Below are 24,055 nucleotides of genomic sequence, written 5' to 3'. Positions count from 1 at the left end.
AGGAATAGGATGCCAACAAAACGAAACAAGGTTAATCAAAATAACAAATTCAAGTTGTATACACATACCTTGACACAGTGCCATTTAATGATGAGGCAATTATAATATCCTTTAAAACTGAATATTCTTTAGAAAGACCGCCCAATTTTGAAACTTTACGCTTTGCTTTAGCTGTAATATTTAGATTTTGAGATTCCACATTCGATAAAACTCTATCTTGCACTGTCTCCGAGACTGTAGTTGATTGAACATTTATAAATACTTTTGTCAGCTGGTCAATTTTGAAAGCATAATCCACATATTCATTTGACATAGAAGGTTGAGAATGATTGTTACTTCCATTGCACACGGAATTATAAGAGTCATCATATGCTGATGGTCCTTTACCACCCCTCACATGGAATGTACAAAGATCTGAAAGCACTGGGATAGTTACAAGATTTCCACGGAGCAAACAACGTTTATACAACTCATTGGAAGCAATCGTCTGCAGAGTTTTTTTAACATTATCATCTCCTAAGGCTTCCTTAATAAGTGAGTGATCGCAAGGACTCTCCACAGGTAAATTTGACACCATGTCATCACAATTTGGAGATGCAGACATCCCAGTACTTGGTGATGATAAATTACCATTTTCACCACGATCATGAACCTTTCTTAAATAAATAGAGGAGGAAGAGAATAAGTTGTCTTTTGTGGATTTATTGGATGAAGAAGCCAGCTCCAAGAACAGTTCCTTACAATTATATATTCTCAGAGATTCAACGTCTGTGCTCTTTAATTTCCCATTTTCATTTAACTTACCATTGCATTGGTGGTTTTTTAACGGAAATATAAACACAACACGGCCTGATCTAGGACAACCCAAGGTGTATGAGAGATTTGTTGATAATTGCACTCCATCATTTAACTCCTATAGAGAGAATAAATTAACATAAGAACAAATTTCAAGCTAAAGTTTCTAACATGTTCATATTTCCAAAGTGAATTTTTTTTAAGAAACAACCAAAGATCTAGACTCGACATAAGATTTTAAAAAGTTTGCAACATAAGAGCATAGCTCAGCGGTAATTGGCATATACCTTCAACCATGAGGTTGTGAGTTCAATCCCCCACTCTCACATGTTGTACTAAAAAAACATAAGAAATGTGAACAAAATATATTCTACAATGTCTATACCCTATATAACAAGGGTTATATAATAACAAAGCTCAAATTTGTGAAGCCCTCTTCCCCATTCCCCTCTTGCTCCTCTTGTTCATTTATTAGTTTTTGTATCGACTGAGTGATAGGCCCTTATTAGATTTACTTATGCAAGAAGAACTAAAAGGAGGGCCTGTAAGGAAAATTAAGGTAGTAATTAGGCGGAAAAGTAGTTAGAAGGAATGTAAAGAGTGGCTATGCCCATGTCAGTCAGTATAAGATGAAGGTATGTAGCCAGAGGAAAATATGTGCACATGATAGGAAAAATCTAAGAAGTATTTTGGGAGAAAAGAGAAGCTCTCAAACTCTCATCTACTACCAGCCGTTCAAGAACAATTCCCTGCAATTCTACCTCAGTGTCTTTTGAGCACAGGGGTAAAGTTAGACCTCCAATTAAAAAATTACACGTTAGAACGGGTAGGGAGGATAACCACATAACTCTTACTTAGTCATTGATTCAAGCAATTGCTATGGGACGTTAGTTACAGGTAGGCTAGTTAGGCAAGTTATACAAGTAAAAGATCATTTTGTAATGAGGATTTTTTTTTTGTTTCAAAGAAAGTTAATGTTGATAGAAGAGATTCCAGGCCTTTCAAATTGGCCAGAAGAAGATCATCTTTCTTGGGAATACCTCTAAACTAAATAAATATATCAATCCGTGTCAATAGTCAATCATTAAACCGGTTCGGCTTTTGCGACCCCGTGAAAATGTTTTGAATGACATCTTGATGAATTGTACCAAGGCAAGGATTACCACAATCTGAGGGATATAATACACTACTTTGCTGGTTATGAATTACTGAACAAATGTAATAACTTGATTAACTTCCTTCGAAATTTTCGCTTTCTTATTTTGGACTAAATGGTTCGGTCGCAAGGTACTAGTTGCAAAAAAGCACAACTTACCAATCCAAAGTCATAGGCAAACAGCAGTTAATCAATGCTCGGAGATTCATAGAGTTCTACCCTATTATTTATGTATAAGAGGGGAATTTACAGGCTGAGGGAGAACTCGAGAACTCCCTAGCCTGACAATTCCTCACAAGGAACAAGTCAGCAAAAAGATACCTCACCCCCCCCCCCCCAAATTACAGCAGCTCATATAACCACCCTATACTCCTTTAAGTGACCAAATTACCAACTAACTAACTCGGGCCCACAAGAATCTATTCTTTTACCTTCTTGCCCTTCCTCCTTACATATTGCTTAATGATCGAGGGCCTATCAGAGACTACTTGTATTGCTATGCATGTTGAAAGCCTATGCAATGGACTAAGTGATTGGTATGGGCAGAATACAACTACAATACTTCCTTTCATAGTCCCCTACAGGAAATATACCCTTTCAAGGTGTTATAGTCGGGATTCTCAGCCCATTATCCAATACCATGATAAAGCACTTAATTGATCCAATTTCCATGCCGACACCAGTAGAGCCTAAATTCACTAAAGCAACGTAATGAATCAGAATGTTCGATAAAACAATAGGTAGACAAATGAACAATTTCAGCTAGAGAATTGGTTTATCTCAAGCTGCAACTTTAAAGATAAACCCCTGTCATAAAGAAATTGTTACAAAACTTGGCTCCTCAATTTTATGATTATTTTTGCTACTTGGAAAGGGTAGGCCAAGTTAATTATAAAATAGAACTACCACAAGGGATCAGGGTTCAACTAGCTTTTCATGCATTGCAATTGTGACAAGTTATGGAGCTTCACTACCAACTAGAAGACAATGAGAACCAAAAGTACACCCATGCTTAATTAACAGTGTTCTCGAGGCGCACCCGGGCGCTCGTCTCAGGCGAGAGGCGAGGCGTTTTCGTCCAGGTGCGCCTCGCAAGGTGCCCAGCCGAGCGACTTCAATCGGGCGCTGGCCTTTGGGTGCCTTGGCGCGCCTGTCTTCTGAGGCAAGGCGATCGCCTCCTTCAAGGGGGCGATCTGCCTTTTCTTTTTTTTTAGTTTTTAATGTGTATCTTTTTTAAAACACCCTCCCCCTGAGCGACCAAACCCTATCTCTGCCTCCCCTCCCTCTTGACATTCACCTTAACGGGCTTCACCACCATCAAGATGAAGAGAATTTAGATTTAGATGAGGATGATGATCTTTGATCACTTATATTTACTTTTGTTCTATTCCAAACTCTAGAATGTCTTAATGTTGCGTGTCTTTATTTGGAACTAAACTTATAGAATTTGGTTGTTTTATGCATCTTGTTGACATTTACTATTTTGGTATTGATTTTTTTAAGGTAATTTATGCACTATATATATAATTTTTACTTATTTATTAACGTGCGCCTCGCTTCAATCTGGCATCGCCTTTTTATCGCCTCTCGCCTCAATGCGATCAAAGCGTTTGTCGCATTGCAATGGGCCTTGCGCCTCAAAAACACTTAATTAAGTGCACTAAACACAAGGTCTAATGTAGAGTCTTTCATCTTCCTCCTTGAAGGATGAAGAAGTACTTGCTATTAGTTGCTTATACAAGAGTTCAAGCAATAAAAACTTTACCTCCATACCTTATTAGAAGAAAAAATTCTCGCAAGAGCAAAGTAATTTCCCACTTCATTGGTTAAAGAATCTTCATAATCAATCCCAAAGTGTCTACTACATTCATCTGCAAATGAGGAAAGAGGAAAACCTTCTAAATTGCTCCCTTCTACAGAAGCAAGTGCTACCTACCAAAGGAAAAAAATGATAATAAGAAAATATTGCTTTTCCAGTGTTTATGCTAGTACTACTAATTATTAACCTAAGAAAATTTTTGTCATGGTTTTAAATTTTAATTCCATTATACAGAAAATAAGAGGAAGAATTTTACCGAGACGATAGCTCCTTGGGTGAAGCTAGAAGCAACCATAGAAGATTCAGAAAGCCAAACTTTACAACCACCAGATTGGATTGGAGCATTAGTAACTCTCCCAATGAACGCAGATTTACCGATCAAAGAAGGATATTTACTTGAAGCTTCTTCAATGGAGGAAACAAAATCATCTTCACCAACTTCAGAGGCAGGAGGTATCGCCAACCGTGGCAGAGGTGATTGAGATTTGTTCGAGTTAGACAATCTAGAGAGCGTCTTTGAGTTCTTCTTTCCCTTTGAAGGCATATCTGTGCGAGGATGAACGTTCTTAGGAACCCTTTAGAGAAATTTCTTTGAGCAAGCTGCAAAAGCATAACTCAGAAGCAAAATATAACCAATAACTACATAGTGAAGAATTGCAAAGTTCATAATATGCTTTTATTTAGTAACTTGATAACTGCACACAACATTCAAACAACATTTTAGAGCTGTGAGAGAGATTAAGCAAAATAAAAACAAAAACATTCCATCGTAGAAATAGTAACTTAGCAAAATCATTCGAAAAAACAAACATTTAGTCACGAACACACTTTGAAGCAGCCGAGTAAGTGGAATATTGATGTGGATGAATAATCCAAAATCAAGTGGGAGACTAAACCAAACCCAACACTTATATTTTTGGGTTGGGTTGGGTTACCAGGTTGAAAATTTACAATGAAACCAGCAAGTTCACAAATCACAATCAATTATCAAACCAGCAACAAATTACAATCAAACTAGAAGATCACAATGCACCTTGAACACAAACAACAGTAACGTCAAGTCAACGGATGCAACATGAACCCAGCGACAGTAACATCTAAAACACGAACGTCACCATTCAGGTGAGGTGGCTAGAGAATGGAGAAAGATCTACCCCGTGTGGCTGTGCTGGACACAACGAAGACGAGAGAAACTGCAACGTGGATGGACTGGTGGCGGCTGTCGGCGAAAGGACCTACTATGGCGGGCTGCGGCGGCCAGCAGAAGGAACTGGTGTGGGCTGTGGACTGGCAGCTACGGCTGAAAAAAAAGGGGAAGAGAAAGGTAAACTCCTGACTCCTAAGATTCAATTAATTTTAACACTTACAAATCAAGAACCAATTGATGGAGTGATCAAAAAACCAAAAACCGATTTAACCCAACCAAACCCAATATATACGGTTTGGGTTGGGTTTTTTTGATAAGAAAAAGAATATATTAAACCAAAAGCAGAAAACCTCGTATGGGCAACCTAAACATATTTATAATCGAATTGAGTTGGGTTTAAATAAATGAAAATTCTATGAGTTGGGTTGGTACAATGGTTCATTTAAAATAAGTTTGGGTTGAACTGAACCAACTCGAACTTGTTATTAATTTTAAAATCATTTCTTTTACTTACCAAAAAAATTTACATTTGATATATTTATTTTAATTGAATTTCATTGAATAGTTCTCTATGGATTATTTATTCTACAACCACTTTTAAAAATAAAAATTTAAGTTTTTAAGGTGTAATTTTTCACCATATAAATAAACGTTGACTCACAGATTGTGATTAAATGTTAAAAAATATGTAAATAAATGTTTAAGATATTAACATTTACTTTTTATTTTATACAATATTTTGAATGATTGACTCAAATGACTCCAACCAACCTAATCCAAATATTTTATGGTTGGGTTGGATTGGGTTGTTTGGGTTGATAAATTTATAACCCGAATAATTTGGTTGGGTTAAAAAGTACCTCAACCCAACACATACTCAACCCATGAACACCCCTAAAAAACCACCCTTTAAACTTTCATTTTTCTAATATACAAATTTGTGAGTTGGATTCCATGTCTGTCTTAACCAGTTAAGGTAAGTTTGCAATTTAACGTTTATACTTCTTACGAATTTAAAAATTAAAATTGAGAGTTCTACATTGTTTTTAAAAATGCTACTAAGTTCAGTTGGGTCACTCGAATATAAGTAGATACTTTATACTTAAAAAAATAACAGATTATTTATTCTAGAGTTACATTCCTTGGCTAAGAAGCACGGACATGATACAATAGGATACGGTCATAATTCAATTCTTAAAAAATTAGGACACGGACACGTTGGATATACGTTTTTTTTAGGATATATATACTATTTCAATGTGTATAATTAAATTTATAAAACAAGGAAAAAAAAAAAACAAAGACTAAGTGGACAGAAACAAAACGCACGAACAAGAAAGTATCATTTTACTCCAATTGGGGTCGGAAAAAAAGGGACTTAAAAGATAGATAATTGTTTTTTGTATATGAAAATGAAAGAAAAACAGAGGGTTATAAAAAAAAAAGTGTTTACCTAAGAAAAAAGAAAAATAGAGGCAGGGGCGGTGTCGGCGGCGGCAGCAAGGGCAAGCGGCAGCAAGGGCGGGCGGCGGCGGCAACAAGGGCGAGTGGCGGTGGCGGCGTGGGCGTCAGCGGGAAAGAATGCGTGCAGCGGCGTCGGCGTCGGCTTCGTGGAGTGTGTGTTGTGTTTTGTTTTCGTTTGCGAGTATTAAGTTTTTTATCATTTATTTGTTTTTTTTGTAATTATTAATGTGTATTGGGTCTTCTTACTTGGACTAGAAAACCCACAAAATTGTCATTTCGTGTCCACCTAGGTCCAATTTTTAAAAAATAAAAAGAGACAATTGTAGGAAGGACTAAAATAAATAACATATTTTAAAATGGTCAAACATACGAGATTTCATATAAATTACTAAATCACATTTTTTTTAATTCCTGAATTAGTATTTTAGACCAATATATCCCTGTAACAAAAATTAGGTATATATGCTAAATTTTAGAGATTTATTTGATAGAACAAATATGGAGGAATCAATCAACTGTATCTAATTAAACAATTGTTCAAACAACTCAAAATTGGAAAGAGATTCTGAAAATATATTTTAAAATTATAAAAAAAGTTTTTGTTAATGTAAGATTTTCAAATTTATAGATTTAAAATCTGTAGACACCGTATTTGGTCCGGCTTCATTTTAGTTATTTAATTTTTATTTTATTAAGTTTTATTTTGATTTAAAATACTATAAGATTACTTTATTATTGATTATAAGCTAAGGTTTAAATTAAATTAGATTTTGTTTTAAAGAATTTGATTTAATATTAAATAAACGAAATAAAAAGATTTGATTTTAATTAAATAATTTTGTTTTAAATAAATGCTTTTTTAATTAAAAAAAATTTAGATTCTCCTCCTGTTTTTCTTCGTCAAAACGAACGCTTCCCATTCCCTCTTTTTCTCTGGTTTTACTTTCACTCACAGTATTACCGTTTTTTTTTCTGGTATTTAAGGGGGCAATAGAAGGAACACAGAACATGGCAGAGAGTTAGAAACTCATCACTGTATCTTATTGTCTCCGTCTCTAAAACTTATCTTTTTCCTATCAATAACCACCAATTCATCTCTTCTCTCCTCTTATCCCACGAACGACACAGCAACAACAACCTTCTTCACAGCTCCTTCCAAGCCCGCAGGCACTTCGACGATCACCCGGTAGTGCGTTTTAAGTAAGTATAAAATACCTTGGAAATAACCTTTTTTTTTAATAAGGAAAAATTGGTTTTGAAAATCATGCTTTTAATTTGGTTTCAAATTATTATAAAAAGATTTTTTTTTTAGAAAAAAATGTTTTTTTAAGAAAAAGTTTTTTTTTTACTTTTTTAAAAGAAAATGCTTTTATTAAGAAACCATTTTTTAAGGTAAAAAAAATCTTCTAAATTAATTTTAAATAAGTTTTTGAAAATAAAATAAGGATTTTGATATTTTAAAATTTGTTTTAAAATAAAAAGGTTTTTCTTTTTCCAATAAAGAAAGATTTTTTTTAATGAAATAAATATTAAACTTAATTTTATTTTAATAAAAGATTTTACTTTTAAATTTTGGTTAAAATACATTGAAAAAATATGAGTTTTATAAAATAAATCTTGTTTAAAAAAACTTTGGATTCTTAGAGATAGTTTTTATTTAAAAGAATTTTTTTTAACGAGGTTTACTATGAAATCTCATTTTTTTAATGGTTTGGTGGTTATGGTTTTGAAAGGAATGTTAACAAAAAATGCAAATAAGTTTTGTTAAAGTAAATTTGACTTTATTTTTATTTTAAATAAAAGTTTTTTTTTCTTTTAGATAATCGTTGTTAATTTTGAAATAAAAAAAGATTATTTATTTTTTGTTTTAATTTAACAAAATTCGTAGGTTTTTTTTAGTTTAAAAAAATAAATTAAAACTTTTGTTTTTGTCAAAAAACACAATGTTTACATCTTAGGATGTTGGAATAGTGGTAAGACATATAATATTTTTTAATGTACATAACCGAAGTTCGAGTCTTTGCATGCCTCATTTTATCTTTTTACTAAATAATTATTTTAAACAAAATTACAAAATACAAAATTTGTATTTTAAAAAGGAATATAGTTTATATCCTAAGGTGGTGGCACATTGGTGAGATGTTTGAATATCAACACTCATATTGCAAGTTCAAGTCTTAATGTTCCATAAAATTAAAATTATTTTTTATTTATTATTTTTTGCTAAATAATTATTTCAAAAACTCCAATGACGAGAATTAGACCCTTCAAATATTCTCGAGGTGTCAAAATTTTTCTAATGGCCTTGTGCCACTTATACCTATTAATTCATATCCTATTACAAAATGTGAATTAATATAATATGTGACATTTAAAATAAAATAAAAATATTTCTTTTTTTTTTTACAAAATAAAATAATAGGATAATTTTTGACAAAATGTGGTACCGTTTTCAAACGGGTGTCGTAGGGTGCTAACACATTCCCTACGCTCAGTCGACTCCCGAACCAACAATCTGTTTTTGCAGATCTTGCCGGTTACCAATCACACCTCATAGATGATTGGTGGCGACTCTAAACCCTTATCTCGAAAGAGACCCTTCAGGAGATGACGTCGGCCGCTCCGCGTCGCGATGACGTTGCGACAAAATCTATAATTCATAAATAAGAAGGGTAAATATGAATATTGTTAGGGAAATTTATGAAAACTTAGGATCTTAACCTTGTGTTCAAGAAGTTGGATTTAGGGTTTGTATAGTAGCAACCCCTCCTTTTTGCCCCACATCTCCATCTCTCCTCCAACTTTCATCTTCACATATAGTTCTCCATCATCCCTATCAGGTCATCGATCAATCATTAACCGATCAGTTGCCTTCGTCCGATACTAATAAGTTTCATCCCATTCTGGTTGGTTTCTCCCAGTTTCGTTCAGCAATTTGGCTTCGCCCAATTCTGGTATGCGCGTCGCTGCCCAACATTCCGCAGGCCGTCACTGTTGAGATCTACCCTAGACAATCGACTATCGTCTAGTTGCCTCTTCAACAGCTTAGTATTTTGTTTTGATTTTGGGACTTTGAACGATGTAAAACGAATAAAGGAAATGTTTAAAAGCTTGTTATTTGTCTTCCCATAATTTGGGGAGAATTTAAAAATAAAACTTGTTTTTTGGGATTAGTACATTGATGGGCTATTTAAAGAACCTAATTACATAAAAGGATGAAATGTATAGAATTTACACATTTGTTATGTATCAACCTTATTTAAGAGGGTACCCATCATATAAATTACTTAAATAACCTCTTGTATTTACAAATTAATTTTAAATTCATTTTAATATACAAAATTGATTAATTTGAAGGTTATAATTTAGATCTCATAATAGGTTAATGATACTTTCCAAAACAAATAAAAACACCAAAACATTAAAAACAAAACCCTAAATTCCATAATTTAGGGTTTTGTTTGGAAGGTTATAATTTAGATCCCATAATTTTAGGTTAATGATACTTTCCAAAACAAATTAAAATACCAAAACATTAAAAACAAAACTCTAAATTCCCCAAAATTGAAATCATAACCTCCCAAAATATCTCCAAATCCCGTCCAAAAATCTCCCAAATTCGAAATCAATAACTTTTTTTCGCTTCATCCATGAGACGTTTAAAACTTCAATTTTGGAGGACCCTTTCTACATTACTATAGGATATATGTGTTTATATCTTATATATAACTATAACATATATACACATATACAATATATACCTATATATACGAATATAATCAGGAATACTAAGAATATGAGACATTTAGAACTTCAATTTTCTATACACATAAACAAAATATATCTTCATATATACCAATCTTAACGGAAGACTAATAATTACAAAGGGTATGGAGGACCCTTTCTATAGAACTATAAGATATATGTATACACATATAAGATATACTCACATATATAATATATACGAATATAATCAGGAATACTAAGACTGTGAGACGTTTAGAACTTCCATTTTCTGTACACATACATAAAATATATCCCCATATATACCAATCTTAACGGAAGACTAATAAGTATCAATGGTAAAAACAGAAGGGGACAGAAGACGAGGAACGCGCTGAACGACATCGGAAACATTCAAAGACGTCGACGGAAAGTTTATTCGGCGACAGAAATTGAAGGAATAAATACCTCGTTGACGCGTCGAAAACGTGGAACGAGGTAGAGGGAAAGTCTATTCGGCGACGGAAAGAAGAAGATCTCGACGGAAAGAATAGGTGAAGCAAATCAAACCCATTTTCAGACAAAGAAGATAAAAAAACAAAACGAGAGTGGCTAGGAAAGCCCCGGAGATTCTATGGGAAATTGGAAACGTCGAAGTGAGCTGTGGCTTATAAATAGGAAGATGAGGAGATAACGGGCGAAGGATATTCATGATATTAGGTTCGATTTATGTTCTCTCGCTCCTTGCTCGCGGAGCGGCATACCAGAAAAAAAAAAGCCCATCTTCCATTAGGGCCCCTCTTTCACTATCAAGAGGGGGGCGAGACGATATTGATAGAAGCTTCTTTTTCATTCTTGGAAAATGAAAGAGAGAAGATTGCGTTCAATATTGCGTTTGACCAAGGAAAAAATCGCTCGTTGATGGAAGCTCTGAAGAAGTACACAGACGGTATGCACTTCAATGCTGTCGACGTTGATGAAGGTATGCACGAAAAAAAGGAAGACGCCGGGGAAAAAAAAATCAAGGTTGGAGAAGGAAGCAGACGTAGCAAACGATTTGATTAATTCAAAAAATGATTTCACAAATTTGGAAGTTCTTAATTGGTGAGAGAATAAAATCTTTTTTGAAAAAGAGATTTGTGGAATTTAGGTTGAATAATTGAACGGGGCCCACAATAATTAAATGAATATAATAACAAATTAAGGTTTCAATTCTTTTAAATTTTAAAATTATAATAAAATAAAAAGCAATGGTAGAAACGGTATTAGAATAAAATCCTACATGAAAAAAATCTAAAAGTGTAAGTTTAGAAAACTAAAGATAAAGATATTTATGAAATTAAGAATTAAAAATAGTCCTCGCCCGAGATATTATCTCTTGTTTTTTTTTACTTCCTATAATTTAGGAAGAATTTTAAAATAAAATAGACGTGGGACCGACCACATGAATTTGTCATTTAAAATTAAATTTGAGAAGTGTATCTACATAACTCCAACTGCTTTATATATATATATATATCATGTTATTGGTGAGCTTCTAATTTTAATATTTATTTAATTAGTATTGATCTCCTAGTTTTGATATTTCTTCAATTAATATATATACATGTATTGAAGTCTTAATTTTGATAATGAGTTTACATTGTGATATATACATGTATTGACATCCTAATTTTGATATATAAATATAACGAACTCTTAATTTTGATAATTGAGTTGCATTCTAATTTTGATAATTGAGTTGAATTATGATATATACATGTATTGACATCCTAGTTTTGATAATTCTCAAATTGGTACTTATATGTATTGACCTTATAATTTTAGTCATTAAGTTGCATAGTGATATATACATGTATTTCCAAATTTAATAATTCTTCTATTGGTATATATATTTATCAATCTTCTAATTTTTATAATTGAGTTGCATAATGATATATACATGTATTGTCTTTCTTATTCAATTGGTATATACATTTATTGACATTCGTTTTTAAATAATTCATCAAATGTTTCGAAGGATAACAGAAAATTTGATGAGAATGAAAAGATGAATGATGAGTCTACATATGAAGATAAGAGAAATAAATCAACGTCGAAAGAACATTCAGAAACTTAATTTGATAATGATATGCAGCCAAATAAATCCAAACAATCTATTGTTGCAAAGAGAGAAGAGGAGGCTTAGAAGATACAGTAGAACAATGGCATGAGACGGTAGAACAATGACAAATCATTTAAATTAACTGAAATTCAAAACAACATAATTAAAATAAGTAATTATAAATCCTTTAATGTAGGAAAAATAATTTGAATTTAAAACAAGGTTGTTAGGTGGTTGAATATAAGAAAAACCCAAAAAAATCATGGAAAAGGATAGGAAAATCACAATATTTTGTAAAACTACTAAAATGCCGTTTTGCCATTTGTGCAAAATTTAAAACTAATGACTATTTTTTAAAGTGAGTGCCAAAATTAATAAAAAGCAGACACGCATTTTGACACGTGTCCAGGCATATCCGGTGTGTCCAACACAGATACTTCGCCTAAAAATGTGTGTATGTGTTTTCCAGTTCCTTGACAACCAAATGTAGTAGGGTCACCTAGTTGTCTCGAGATAGGTGTACGAACAGTTACGGATATCAAAAAAAATATATATAAAAAGTTACATTCATTTATATAATTAATATTAAATTATTTATATAAAATTTTATCTTTATTTATATTTATTTTAAGTTCAATGACATGGGGTCATTTTCACTATATTAAAAGTCTGAGTAATGGTACAGTTTAGCCTAGGTTAATGGTTAAGCCACAAATATTATAAGTTTGAATTTTCATCTATTTGTATGATAATTATAGTGCTTACGGATTGAGTTGGGATAAGTTGGGTCAGGAGAGTTTTTGGGACGAGTTGGCCATATGTGGGAACCGGCCGAATTAAATGGCTAATCCAACCCAAAGCAAAAACAAAACTAAACAATACACAAATTTAACAAAACCAAAAAGACAGATAAAATCACTTTGTGAACATTCAATTCTGACCAATGAATACCATGCCACAATAAATAGAGTTAGTTTCCTAAATAAATCAAAAATCTAACCCTTTTGCAAAATCATAACAAAAAACCTGCAGCACAAATACAGGAATTTTGAAAATCTAATGCTACGCACATGAATAAAACCCAAACAACAAGAAGTTTGATGCAAAAACACAAAAGGGTACTAAGGCCTCCACATTCAAAATCGTGCAAATAATTTTTCAGAAATTAGTTCCTAAGAGCTACCTCTCTACGGCAAGCCAGCCAGCGAAGACGGAATACAGAAGGCGATGCACTGTAGAAGACAACAGAGCAACGACAGACGGTGGAAGACAGTAGCGCGGACGACTATGGATGACAGCACACAGCAACAAGTACAGAATACGGGCGGACGGCCGGTCGAATATCTAGGAGGCTGTGAGTTCCAATCTCCTACTCAAAGGAAATTAAATTAAAAAAAAATTTAATCCTGAACAAATATTTAAAATTAAAACAAATTAATTTTAAAAAACCAAGATTTTGTTTTTCAAGTTGGTTAAGATTTGAATCATGACCGTTAAAATAAAACTTAAAATCGCTTTCAAATGAAGTCTTAGATTTTAGCAAACATAGGTAAAAATGGCATCACAAGTGTTGTAGTTATATAACAATGGCTTTATATATAAATTAATCTCTAATCTGTTAACAAAATTTCAATTGTATCCTTAATTTATACAAAATATCAATTTTACATTTAATGTATTGGTTTTCTCAATTCCTGTCCTTAATTTATAAAAATTGTCAAGTGTTCATTTTTGTAGGTTGATTTTTATTGATCAAGTCCTTAATCAATTCAGCTTTCAATTAGTCTCATAAGCTACGAAAACAAGATACAAATATGACACAACACAAACACAATGACATGCCATTTTATAAAAAACACGGATACGCCAAAGACGCGTTTATTGAAATATACAATTTTTTTTTAAGTATATAGCATTTTTAACTTGAAGGTAATGTTAAGTTAATAAGTTTAAAAATCTTGATGCTTAAAAAAATGTGTGTGCTGCATTTTGTCCTCATATTTTATTATTATGACTACATATATTATTATTATGTCTATTTATTATGTTTTACCAATGACTCATTGGTTCAAAAGGGTCGAGTTAAATCATAAGGATTTAGAGGAAAGGGATTCAAATCTCACGATAACTACCTACCTAAGAATAAATTAGGGTCAAACAGTTAACCCGTGAGAGAGATGCACCCATAGAACACTCATGGATATTAAAAAAAAGTATATTTATTATAATTAACAAGTGTATGATACATTTATAATAAGTATTAGATCTATACTATTAAAATGATCTTTAAAAACTATTAATGTGTCTAACTTAGAAGTCTTCAAACCTCCCGATGAGCTTAATACCAAAAATTCTTGATGCCTCTCAATCCGGACAGACACGGACTCCCTTCTTAAGTATATGAGAGGAAAGCTCTGCTCCCATTATTTAAAAAAATAATAATAATAATAAATGAGATCTTCTAGATTTTTTGTTTTACTAAGAATGTCAAAGAATGATATTCCGCAACAGGAATGCTAAACTCAATATATATTCATTCTTCAGTATCTGTGAAGCGAAGAATTTTCTCCAGAACATATACTATCAAATATAATCTCAATTGCAATTTGTGTTGAGAAATTACAGCTGGAAAGAATCGAGCATGGTTCTCAGAATTTTCTCAGATGCCGGCCATTGTTTATCATTTGCACTAGCCACAAACAAGACAACTGTGCTTCCTTTTGCCGTTGCCTTAGCTAGATTGTGTGTCCCCGTCAGAGCATAGGGAGTCTCAAGTGTGTATTTGTAGTACTGCATAAACGTCGTAAAACAACGCTCTAATAAGTTTTTACCATCAAACTTCTGAAACTGATATGTAACACAATGCACCTAAAAGTAACTTAGACCTATTTGATAACTATATTTATAGTTCCTATGTGGTTTTGCAAGTCTTATTACCTACTTGCTTCTGAATTTTAACTCAGAATTCAAACGTAATTTTTAATAAAGGAGAAAAAGCATACTAAAGAAATGGTGAGAAAACAAGCACAAATTTTTCAAAACAAAAAAAACTACAAATGAAACCGTTATCAAATGACCAACAATGCCTTAACTATCTTCAGTTTCACTAAGAGAAACTGAGAAATGTTAGAAGTTAGAATGATGGCAGCCACATGCAAGCTTCAAAGCTGCTATGGAAGAAGTGGAGTCCTAGCTAGATAGATAGTTCAGCAAGAGTTCAAATGAAGTTGATCTAAATTGGGGATGTACTTATGAAGGAACTAGGCACATAAATCTAAACCAAAAGAATCCGCTACATATATACTTTTTTTTTCCCGACAGAATCCGCTATATACTATTGGTTAAAATAATTTAGTTCTTAGCTTTAATTTAAGTTTCAACTTTGGTTGATATGGTTTTAAAAGTTTTCTTATCATTCTTGTATTTTGATTAAAGCTTGCTAGATGTCCTTGAGAGGAGTAATAGAGATCGGGTCATATTCTCTAACATAAACATTATTTTGATTAAAAAGTTGAAAGGGCTGGCTAATCTCGTTTTGGAGTGCAATAACATAACTAACATATATTTGTTTTCTATGACTCGTTTTAGAGCACAACTACAAATAACTACTCACATTGGGTTTTTGTTATGTCTTGCTAATGGTAGGGACATCAGGTAAGCAGGGATGATAACAAAGCTTTTAAAAGCACAAGGAGTAAAATAAATCTTAGGTTAAAGTATAGGAATTAAAAGTATTACTTAACCTATGCTATACTAGAGTGGGAGTACGCAAATCTCACATCTCCAAGTTATATCTACAGCTTTATTGTACTCAAAGAAGGATTATTTATAAAACAAAAAATTAGAATCTACGAGTCACGAGAGGATCATACCGTCTGATCACCGAGTTTCTCAACTGATGCTTCAAGGAGCTCTTCTGGGTCGTATGAATTTCCAGTAACGAAAGGGCCAAGCGAAGCGATCACCTTCTCAGGGCTACCTATGTCTTCAATTGTAGCATTAGGCTTATTAGTAAGACGAATCAAAGGGGAAGCCACTACCTGGATTTTCCCTTGTTTGTCATCTTCAAATTTTACCTCTACCCATGGCTCTGCACACTTCGGTTGACAGTAATTACCAGATAAAATATTTGCTACACGAGTTTGTTTCCAAGTTGGGGGCAGAATGAATTGGTATGGTTGCACATTTCCTGCGAAGAACTAAATCTCAAGTATCATTAGCATGTAACATTTAACAACTTAGAAGATGGTGACAATAAAGAAAAATATAACCAATAATATGCTTCGTGCATCTATCCTATATAGCAAGTGCTTTCTTAATTTCAGATGCAAAATGCATAGTAATACATCAAGGTAACAAAAGTATATAATTGGATGCAATCTCTCACAACTGAAACTAACAGAAAAACTAGTGGTAACCTCTCACCATTATCTAAAACCTATTTGCATTTGTCTCAGTGGGAAGGATCTATTGTTTCTACTTCTTAGGATAGATATGGTTGAAATGAATTCATTTAACCTTGCATAGATCTCAGGTGGCATAACAATACGTAATCGACATAATGAGTTCACAGCCAGTCTGATCTTCAGAATCCTCAGGAAATTTTTAAACTCATGGAAACTAATGGTGTTTGGTTCTTTTTTTAGCCCTTGAGAGCCTCTATCTATACAGTTCTACACTTCTACTGGGACAATAAACAATCTACCAAAAAGATATCTTCATGTACCATCCTAAGTTCGTTAAACAATAGAGATGTCATATCATTTGGAGAGAACTTTTCAAGTCTTGGACAACATTTTATTTTTACATCTAACCAGGGGTAAACCATAAATTTTCTCGGGAAGTGGCAACATTTTACATTTTAACCTTTTTTTACCTATAATCTACCAATTCTATAAATTTTAGTGCATGTGAAACTAGAGAGAACTTTAAAATCTCAACATTTTTCTTTTATTTTCTTAATCTAAGGTGAACTAAGAAGGGGCAGTTGCCCCATTATTTCTTCCTCAGCCATCCCTACATCCAACCAGAGAACTCGCTATAAGACTCAAGAACACACCCCCAAGATTAAAGTTCACTCCGCTTCAATTTTTAAAGAACTTTCTCACACCCTTGCTAACTCAACTAATGCAAACTAAAACACCAGTTCTCAAATGAACTAACTAATTCAAGGAGTAACTACTGTTAGCTATGCCATAAACATAAACCACCTCAAAGTTATGGATGCTAAACTGATCAACAACCAAATCTCACAGACAGCTTTCCAACTAAGTTCAGATGAGCAATTAACCACTACAATCAACCAAAAAGTCTTGGATTCTCTCGATCGGTTCACAATTCGAGTTTGAACCTCGAAGGCAAGCCGAAGAATCAATCATGAGCGAAACGGAACATTATAAAATTATTTCCGGCCAAGAAACTTAAAGAATCCCCTTGCGCAATTTCGGTTTGCGCCTTCTCAAAATAGTTGAACACTTAGCTCCACAAACTAAAACTGAGTTCTGAAAAACACGCATTGCCCCCATTCCCAATTCGATTATTGGAAGAACAATACAGAAATAAGTCATAATACCTGCACGAAGAGCCGGGGTGTCGGATGGGGAAGCTTTGAAGAACACAAAAGAAGGGTCTGACTGTGAGGGCGGGAGATAGGAGCCAACTTCGACCTCCTTCGATTCAGAAGGAAGTGGAATTATCGATTCGAAAAGAGGGAGCGAAAGAGGAAACAGCGACAACCCTTTCAAAATTTCCCGCCGGAGGCCGAATTGGGAAGACCTTCGACAGAAGATCGCCGGAGAAATGGCTTTCCTCTTAGGTTTCCGACAGGTGGAGCTCGGAAATGATGGAGGGAATGTAAATGCAGAGGCTGATGCCATATTCAGAGAGGAATTTTGAAGAATGGGCAGAAAACTGACACAGATGATGGTATCGTCCGTCCACGTCCCCCCGCTCCTTATCCGGCTTATCGCGTGAAATATAATATTATAATGTCAGGGCTTTTATGTAAAATCATTTTCTGACCGAAAATCAATTATCATCGAATTTTATAGTAAATTATATTTTAATTTTTAAATAATATATTTAGATTAAATTTTTAATGGGTGGACCTGTGTCCTACTTGGCGATACTACCTTGTGGGAAGTGACCGTACTTGGTCCCGAATCCGTTGGGAAGCGGCCACGCGTCTTGTTCGAGTTTTACCCCAATAATATTATAAAATAACGTGTTTTCTTAAATAGAAAAAATGAACTATTTGCACGTCTAAAATACTAGTAGTACAAAAATATCCTCAAATTTTCTAACTCTTAATTTATATAAAAAAAAATCTCAAATTTGAAAATCCAAGCTCGTAATCTCGAGATCTATTTTTCTAAAAACATCTCAAACTTCCCCTTCTTCCAGATTTAGGGCAAAAGTCACTGTTAAAGAAAATCGAAATTATCACGAATCTTGTCTTTTTATCACGGGATTTATGATGAAATCCTAGTATGAGATTTAGAAAATGCTAGATCGAACCCTACCATAAAATTAACCAAAGTTATCTTCTTTTTTTTCGTTTGTCATTCTGTGGAGAGGGCTTTTATGATAATGGTTTTGTCGTATTAATAGTGAAATCTTTAGGATTAATTTTCGCAAGTTTTAGATCGGCGAAGAAGCCATCACGCCGCATCGTTGGAAGAAAATCAAGAAAGTCTTGGATTTATGCAATCTTAGTTGAAATTGCATAATTCCACCCGTCAAAGAGGAGGAATAAAATATTTCCGCCGCCATTTCTGGTAAAACTGAAAGCAGAAACGTTTAGTTAAAATTGAATGGAACAATTTTATAGCGAGTTTCAAGAGTGAATATTGGGGAAGATGATTGATTTCCTTTTGTTTACTGAAAACATAAGGAGATAAAATTAGGGTTTGATTTATTAACAATTGAATAGTATTCGAATACAGGATGATGCTTATATAAGTCGTTAAGCCTAAATAAGAAAATATTAATCTACCTCAAAGACAAATAATAATAATAACAAAAATATTAATGCTAACATTTCCCCGCAAACTCACGATGCTACAGCGATAGGCATTGAGAGTTTGTCAAATAAATAACAAAAGACAATGTAATAGAGCCATGTTGGAGATGATGGTGAGTGACATACATGACAATCAATCTTAATATGCTTGGTTCGCTTATGACAAATGAATTGCGCGCAATTTGAATGGCACTATGGTTGTCACAATGTAAGAGAGTAGGATGACAAAGATAAACGCTCATATATGCAAGTAGCCAACGTAACAAAACAATTTCACAAGTAGTCGAGGCTATGACACGATACTCATCTGTAGAAGATCGGTAAATAACATATTGTTTCTTACTCTTCCATGAAATAAGTGAATCACCAAGGAAAATACAAAATCCAATGGTTGACTTGCGATCAGTAGGATCACCAACCCAATCAACATCAGAGTAAACGTGCAACTCTAAAGATGACATGGAGGAAAACAAGAGGCTCTGAAACTGAGTGCCTCGAAGATACCTGAGAATACGAAGAACAGTAGACCAATGAACTGTAGTAGGAGTAGTGACAAACTGACTAACTACATGAACATCGTGTGCAATGTCTGGACGAGTCACAGTTAGATAGACCAAACTACCAACAATAGTACGATACAAACTGGAATCTAACAAAGGAACACGATCCGACGAAGAATATCAGGCATTGGGCTCTAAAGAAGTATCAACAGTCCTGTTGTCAGTGAGATGCGTATGATCAAACAAATCAGCTATATACTTTGACTGAGATAAGAGATAACCTTTTGGAGAATAATCGACCTCAATACCAAGAAAGTAGCATAGCATGCCTAAGTCTTTCATAGCAAAACAACGAGAGAGATCAGACTTTAAAGATTCTATTCCATCATAATTATCACCAGTAATGACCATGTCATCAACATACAATGACAACAAAATACGACCTACACTTGTCGGAATCATGATGACTATAGATAAAACCGAGTGAAGTAACAACTGTGGAGAATTTCTCAAACCAAGCATGAGGTGCTTGTTTGAGCCCATAAAGTTGTTTGGGTTTTTTTTTTAATTCAAAATAAATGAGAGCGCAAGTGTACACCCGTCACAAGTAGTAAAAACGGAACGAGTATTCCGAGTATCGATCCTCAGGGACAAATGAAGTCTTTTTATAGGAAATGTTAATGATCGGAGACTTTGTAATTGGATTTGGGATGACAAATAATAAGGACAATGTTGGTTTTGATATTTAAAAACTCAATGCAATAAACCCAGCCCAGTTACTTCAAATTAGCTAACAATACACAAACTTTTTTCAACTAGGTGCCGGCGGCTCTCATAAATTTTATTCGGGTTTACTTCGCCATCTTCTTATGTCTAAGTGATTTTGAAGGTTTAAGTCCATTCCTAATATGTCTATTAGAAAAAAGAACTTAATTTAGTAAGAACCAACCGTAACCTTAGGTCGAGGTCCTATGTCTAGGCTACCCGAGCGAAATCTTTATGTCTAAAGTATTCCTCTCTAAAGTTAAATCAGTAAAGTTGTGAAAACGTATCAACCCTTTCAGTATTGATGTTTGGTTAAGACATTAGTTGGCCAAATCAAGTTCCAACTTATGGAAACAACTTTAAGTGATAAAATAGGAGAAAAATGCCTTTTGCCTCGTTGGATTTAAAAAAAAAAAACTTTAACTAACTATCCATAACTGGGCTTGGGAAAAATAAATTTAGCTCATGATGATAAAGGAAAAACAAAATTTAATGTTCATGGAAGTAGACGACATAATCAAAGGATGAGTAAAATTAAAACAAGCTGGAAATTATGAAGTTGTAACCCGAATGACCCTAACCCGTTCTCTTTCAAGATTGGGGAGCAATACTCAGTCAATTCCACAAGGTTGTGTGATTACAACTTCGTAATGAGAATGAGAGAGATAAGAGTAACAAAGAACTTGCTGGAATTTTAATTAAACAAGACTAAAATTTACAATTGAAGAATAATAAGTTGGAAAATAAAGGGAAAACTTGAAATAAGTAAGGTTAAAACAGTAACAACTCAAAAACTTAAAAGGAAAACAAAAACAAGCTGAGAAGTAAATGTCTAAAGCTGAAATGATCACTCTGGGATGATGAATGAAGAGAATGAAATGTTGAATTTATAGGGACTTCAAGGTGGTTAGGAGGTTGAGAGCTTTGTGGAGAGTCATCCATTTCAAACACCTTTTGGTTAGGTAGTTGTTGAATTGGCAACCTTTAATGTATGTAAGACACGTGGTAGAGCTTTTGAAGGCTTCAAATCACACCAAAACGTGCGTTTTACATTAAGGGCAATCTCGGGATTGGGGAAGGCGTCATGCGCCTAGCTCGAAATTTTTCTGCACAAAAGTGTAATTTTCGTTAGAAATCAACTCTAAATAATGTAAAAACGTCCTATGTGCATGTATAACCTAAGATAACTTAAAATGAAAGGTTTTGGATACTATAATAAGCTTAAAATACGGTTTCCGAGTTTAAAACATTAGAAAACAGCACACATTTAGCTTCTTTTTACCCTTATGAACAAGGGAAATCACACCGCCAAACTTGGCTCTTTGCTTGTCCCCAAGCAAACTTAACAATTTATATCTCTTAAATCACATGCAACAATCATAAGCAAACTTGGCTTTTTGCTTGTTTCATTCTTCTTTGGCACCTACGGTAGAGATCAGAGGTATTTGGCCCCCAAAAGGGATTGGGGTTTTAGATCCTCGGGAAATCCCTTTTCTTAATACCCATATTCTCCTTTCATCCGGAGTTGCTGTAACTTGGGCTCATCATGCTATACTCGCGGGGAAGGAAAAACGAGCATTGCCAATATCTTGTCCCTCCCAACATATCTAGCATTGGGGTGGACCAGGTAACGGCTGAAAAAAAGTTCAACACCGTTGGTTGGATTCTCTGGAGAATCGGTCTCCCCAGAAGGGTGTATTGACCTGCCGGTCACGATCGGACAAGATGCTACCCAAGTAACGCAGATGGCTGAGTTTGTAGTGATCGATGGCAGGTCGGCTTACAACGCCATCTTTGGGAGACCTATCATCCACTCATTCCGGACCGTCCCTTCCACACTGCATCAAGTCATGAAGTATTCAACCCCTAATGGAGTCAGCACGGTCCGAGGTGAGCAAAAGACTTCAAGGGAGCGTTACGCATCCGCGCTCAAAGGGTCGTCAGTATGTGCCCTGGAAGAGCAAACTAGTCAAGACGACCTTCCGAGGGTAAGCAAAAGGCAGTTCTCCCCACCAACAGAGGAGCTCGAGCTCGTTCCCTTGCTTAGCCCTGAAAAACAAATAAGCATAGGAACCAAGCTGGGGGCCACTGACAGGGAAGAACTGATCAACTTCCTCAGGTCCAACTCGAACGTCTTTTCATGGTCTCACGAGGACATGTCTGGCATCGACCCAAAGGTTATGGTGCATCGTCTCAACATAGACCCATCATTCCGACCTGTAAAGCAAAAAAGAAGACCTGTAAATAAGGAGAGGAGTGATGTAATTGTTGAAGAAGTAAACAAACTTTTAAAAGCTGAATATATACGAGAAATTTTGTATCCTGAGTGGCTCTCTAACGTTGTATTAGTTCAAAAGTCCAACGGGAAGTGGAGATTGTGCGTGGACTTCACGAATTTAAATAAAGCATGCCCAAAAGATTGCTTCCCCCTTCCGAGGATCGACCAGCTCGTGGATGCAACGGCCGGGCACGAGCTACTCATTTTCATGGACGCCTACTCTGGATACAATCAAATTAAAATGCACTTACCAGACCAAGATCATACCGCGTTCATAACAGACCAAGGTCTGTACTGTTACAAAGTGATGTCTTTTGGCCTAAAGAATGCGGGTGCGACCTACCAAAGGATGGTGAACAAAATGTTCGCCAAGTATATCGGTCGGAATATGGAAGTGTATGTGGACGACATGCTTGTCAAGAGCAAGCAGTCAAAGTCGCATCTTTCCGATCTGACCGAAGCCTTTGGAGTACTGCACAAATACCAAATGAAGCTCAATCCGACCAAGTGTGCCTTTGGAGTCTCTTCGGGAAAATTCCTTGGTTTTATGGTGAACAACCGTGGGATCGAAGCTAACCCAGAGAAGATAAAGGCCGTGCTCGAGATGGAGGCACCCAGGACTCTAAAGCAGCTCCAGTGCCTTAATGGTAGGATTGCAGCCTTGAATAGATTCGTGTCAAGATCAACGGACAAGTGCCTTCCTTTCTTCAAGGTTCTTAGGAAGAAGGGACCATTCGAATGGACGGTAGAGTGTGAGCAAGCACTAGAGCAGTTGAAAAACTATCTCTGCTCAGCACCTCTACTCGCAAAACTATTGCCAGGAGAGAAGCTCCACTTGTACCTGGCAGTATCTGATAGCGCCGTCAGCTCGGCCCTGATCAAGCAGGAGGGTGCGCGCCAAAGTCCCGTTTATTACACCAGTAAGGCCATGACTGAGGCCGAGACCAGATATCCCCAAATGGAGAAGTTGGCCCTCACTTTAGTCACCTCGGCCCGAAGACTTAGGCCGTACTTCCAAGCACACACTGTCATAGTACTTACAAACTTGCCCCTGAAGAATATCTTCAGTAAGCCTAAAACATCAAGGCGTCTGATGAAGTGGGCATTGGAATTGAGCAAGTACGACATCCAGTTCGGGCCAAGAACCGCGTTAAAAGGGCAAGCTGTGACGGACTTCATCGCGGAGCTTACCCCACCGACCTAGTCGACCGAGTCCGACCTCTCGTGGATGATCTACGTTGATGGATCTTCCAATGAGAGGGGATGCGGGGCAGGAATTCTCT

The 24,055-nt window shown here is 35.0% G+C and overlaps 2 protein-coding genes across 2 annotated transcripts in view; both read right to left on the bottom strand.

Annotated features, from left to right (window-relative positions):
• The window catches only part of LOC111020456 (calmodulin-interacting protein 111), a 28,164-nt gene extending 23,057 nt beyond the window's left edge, over positions 1-5,107 (bottom strand). The window contains 4 exon segments of the mRNA XM_088121469.1: positions 69-913; positions 3,725-3,883; positions 4,027-4,316; positions 4,925-5,107. Coding sequence (XP_087977595.1) covers positions 69-913; positions 3,725-3,883; positions 4,027-4,314 — 1,292 coding nt within the window. The 5' untranslated portion in view covers positions 4,315-4,316; positions 4,925-5,107.
• Positions 5,108-14,708: 9,601 nt separating this feature from the next.
• LOC111020489 (psbP domain-containing protein 6, chloroplastic) lies at positions 14,709-18,177 on the bottom strand. Its single transcript, XM_022297171.2, has 3 exons — positions 17,781-18,177; positions 16,081-16,397; positions 14,709-14,998 (listed from the first exon to the last, which is right to left on the bottom strand). Exons 1-3 carry the CDS (start codon positions 18,082-18,084, stop codon positions 14,828-14,830), a joined length of 792 nt encoding a protein of 263 aa, XP_022152863.1. The 5' UTR covers positions 18,085-18,177; the 3' UTR covers positions 14,709-14,827.
• Positions 18,178-24,055: the final 5,878 nt, after the last annotated feature.

Source organism: Momordica charantia, assembly GCF_013281855.1.
Source record: "Momordica charantia cultivar OHB3-1 chromosome 3 unlocalized genomic scaffold, Mcharantia_2.0 BLBB01000003.1, whole genome shotgun sequence".
Taxonomy (NCBI): domain Eukaryota; kingdom Viridiplantae; phylum Streptophyta; class Magnoliopsida; order Cucurbitales; family Cucurbitaceae; genus Momordica; species Momordica charantia.
The sequence above is the reverse complement of the archived record's forward strand: the minus strand, read 5'-3'. Positions and strand labels throughout refer to the sequence as shown.

Coding starts and splice junctions, on each gene's coding strand:
- LOC111020489 (XM_022297171.2), bottom strand. CDS start 18,084: ATGGCATCAGCCTCTGCATTTACATTCCCTCCATCATTTCCGAGCTCC. Junction 16,398..17,780: donor CACCCCGGCTCTTCGTGCAG/GTATTATGACTT, acceptor AGTTCTTCGCAG/GAAATGTGCAACCATACCAA. Junction 14,999..16,080: donor AGAAACTCGGTGATCAGACG/GTATGATCCTCT, acceptor ACGTTTATGCAG/TACTACAAATACACACTTGA.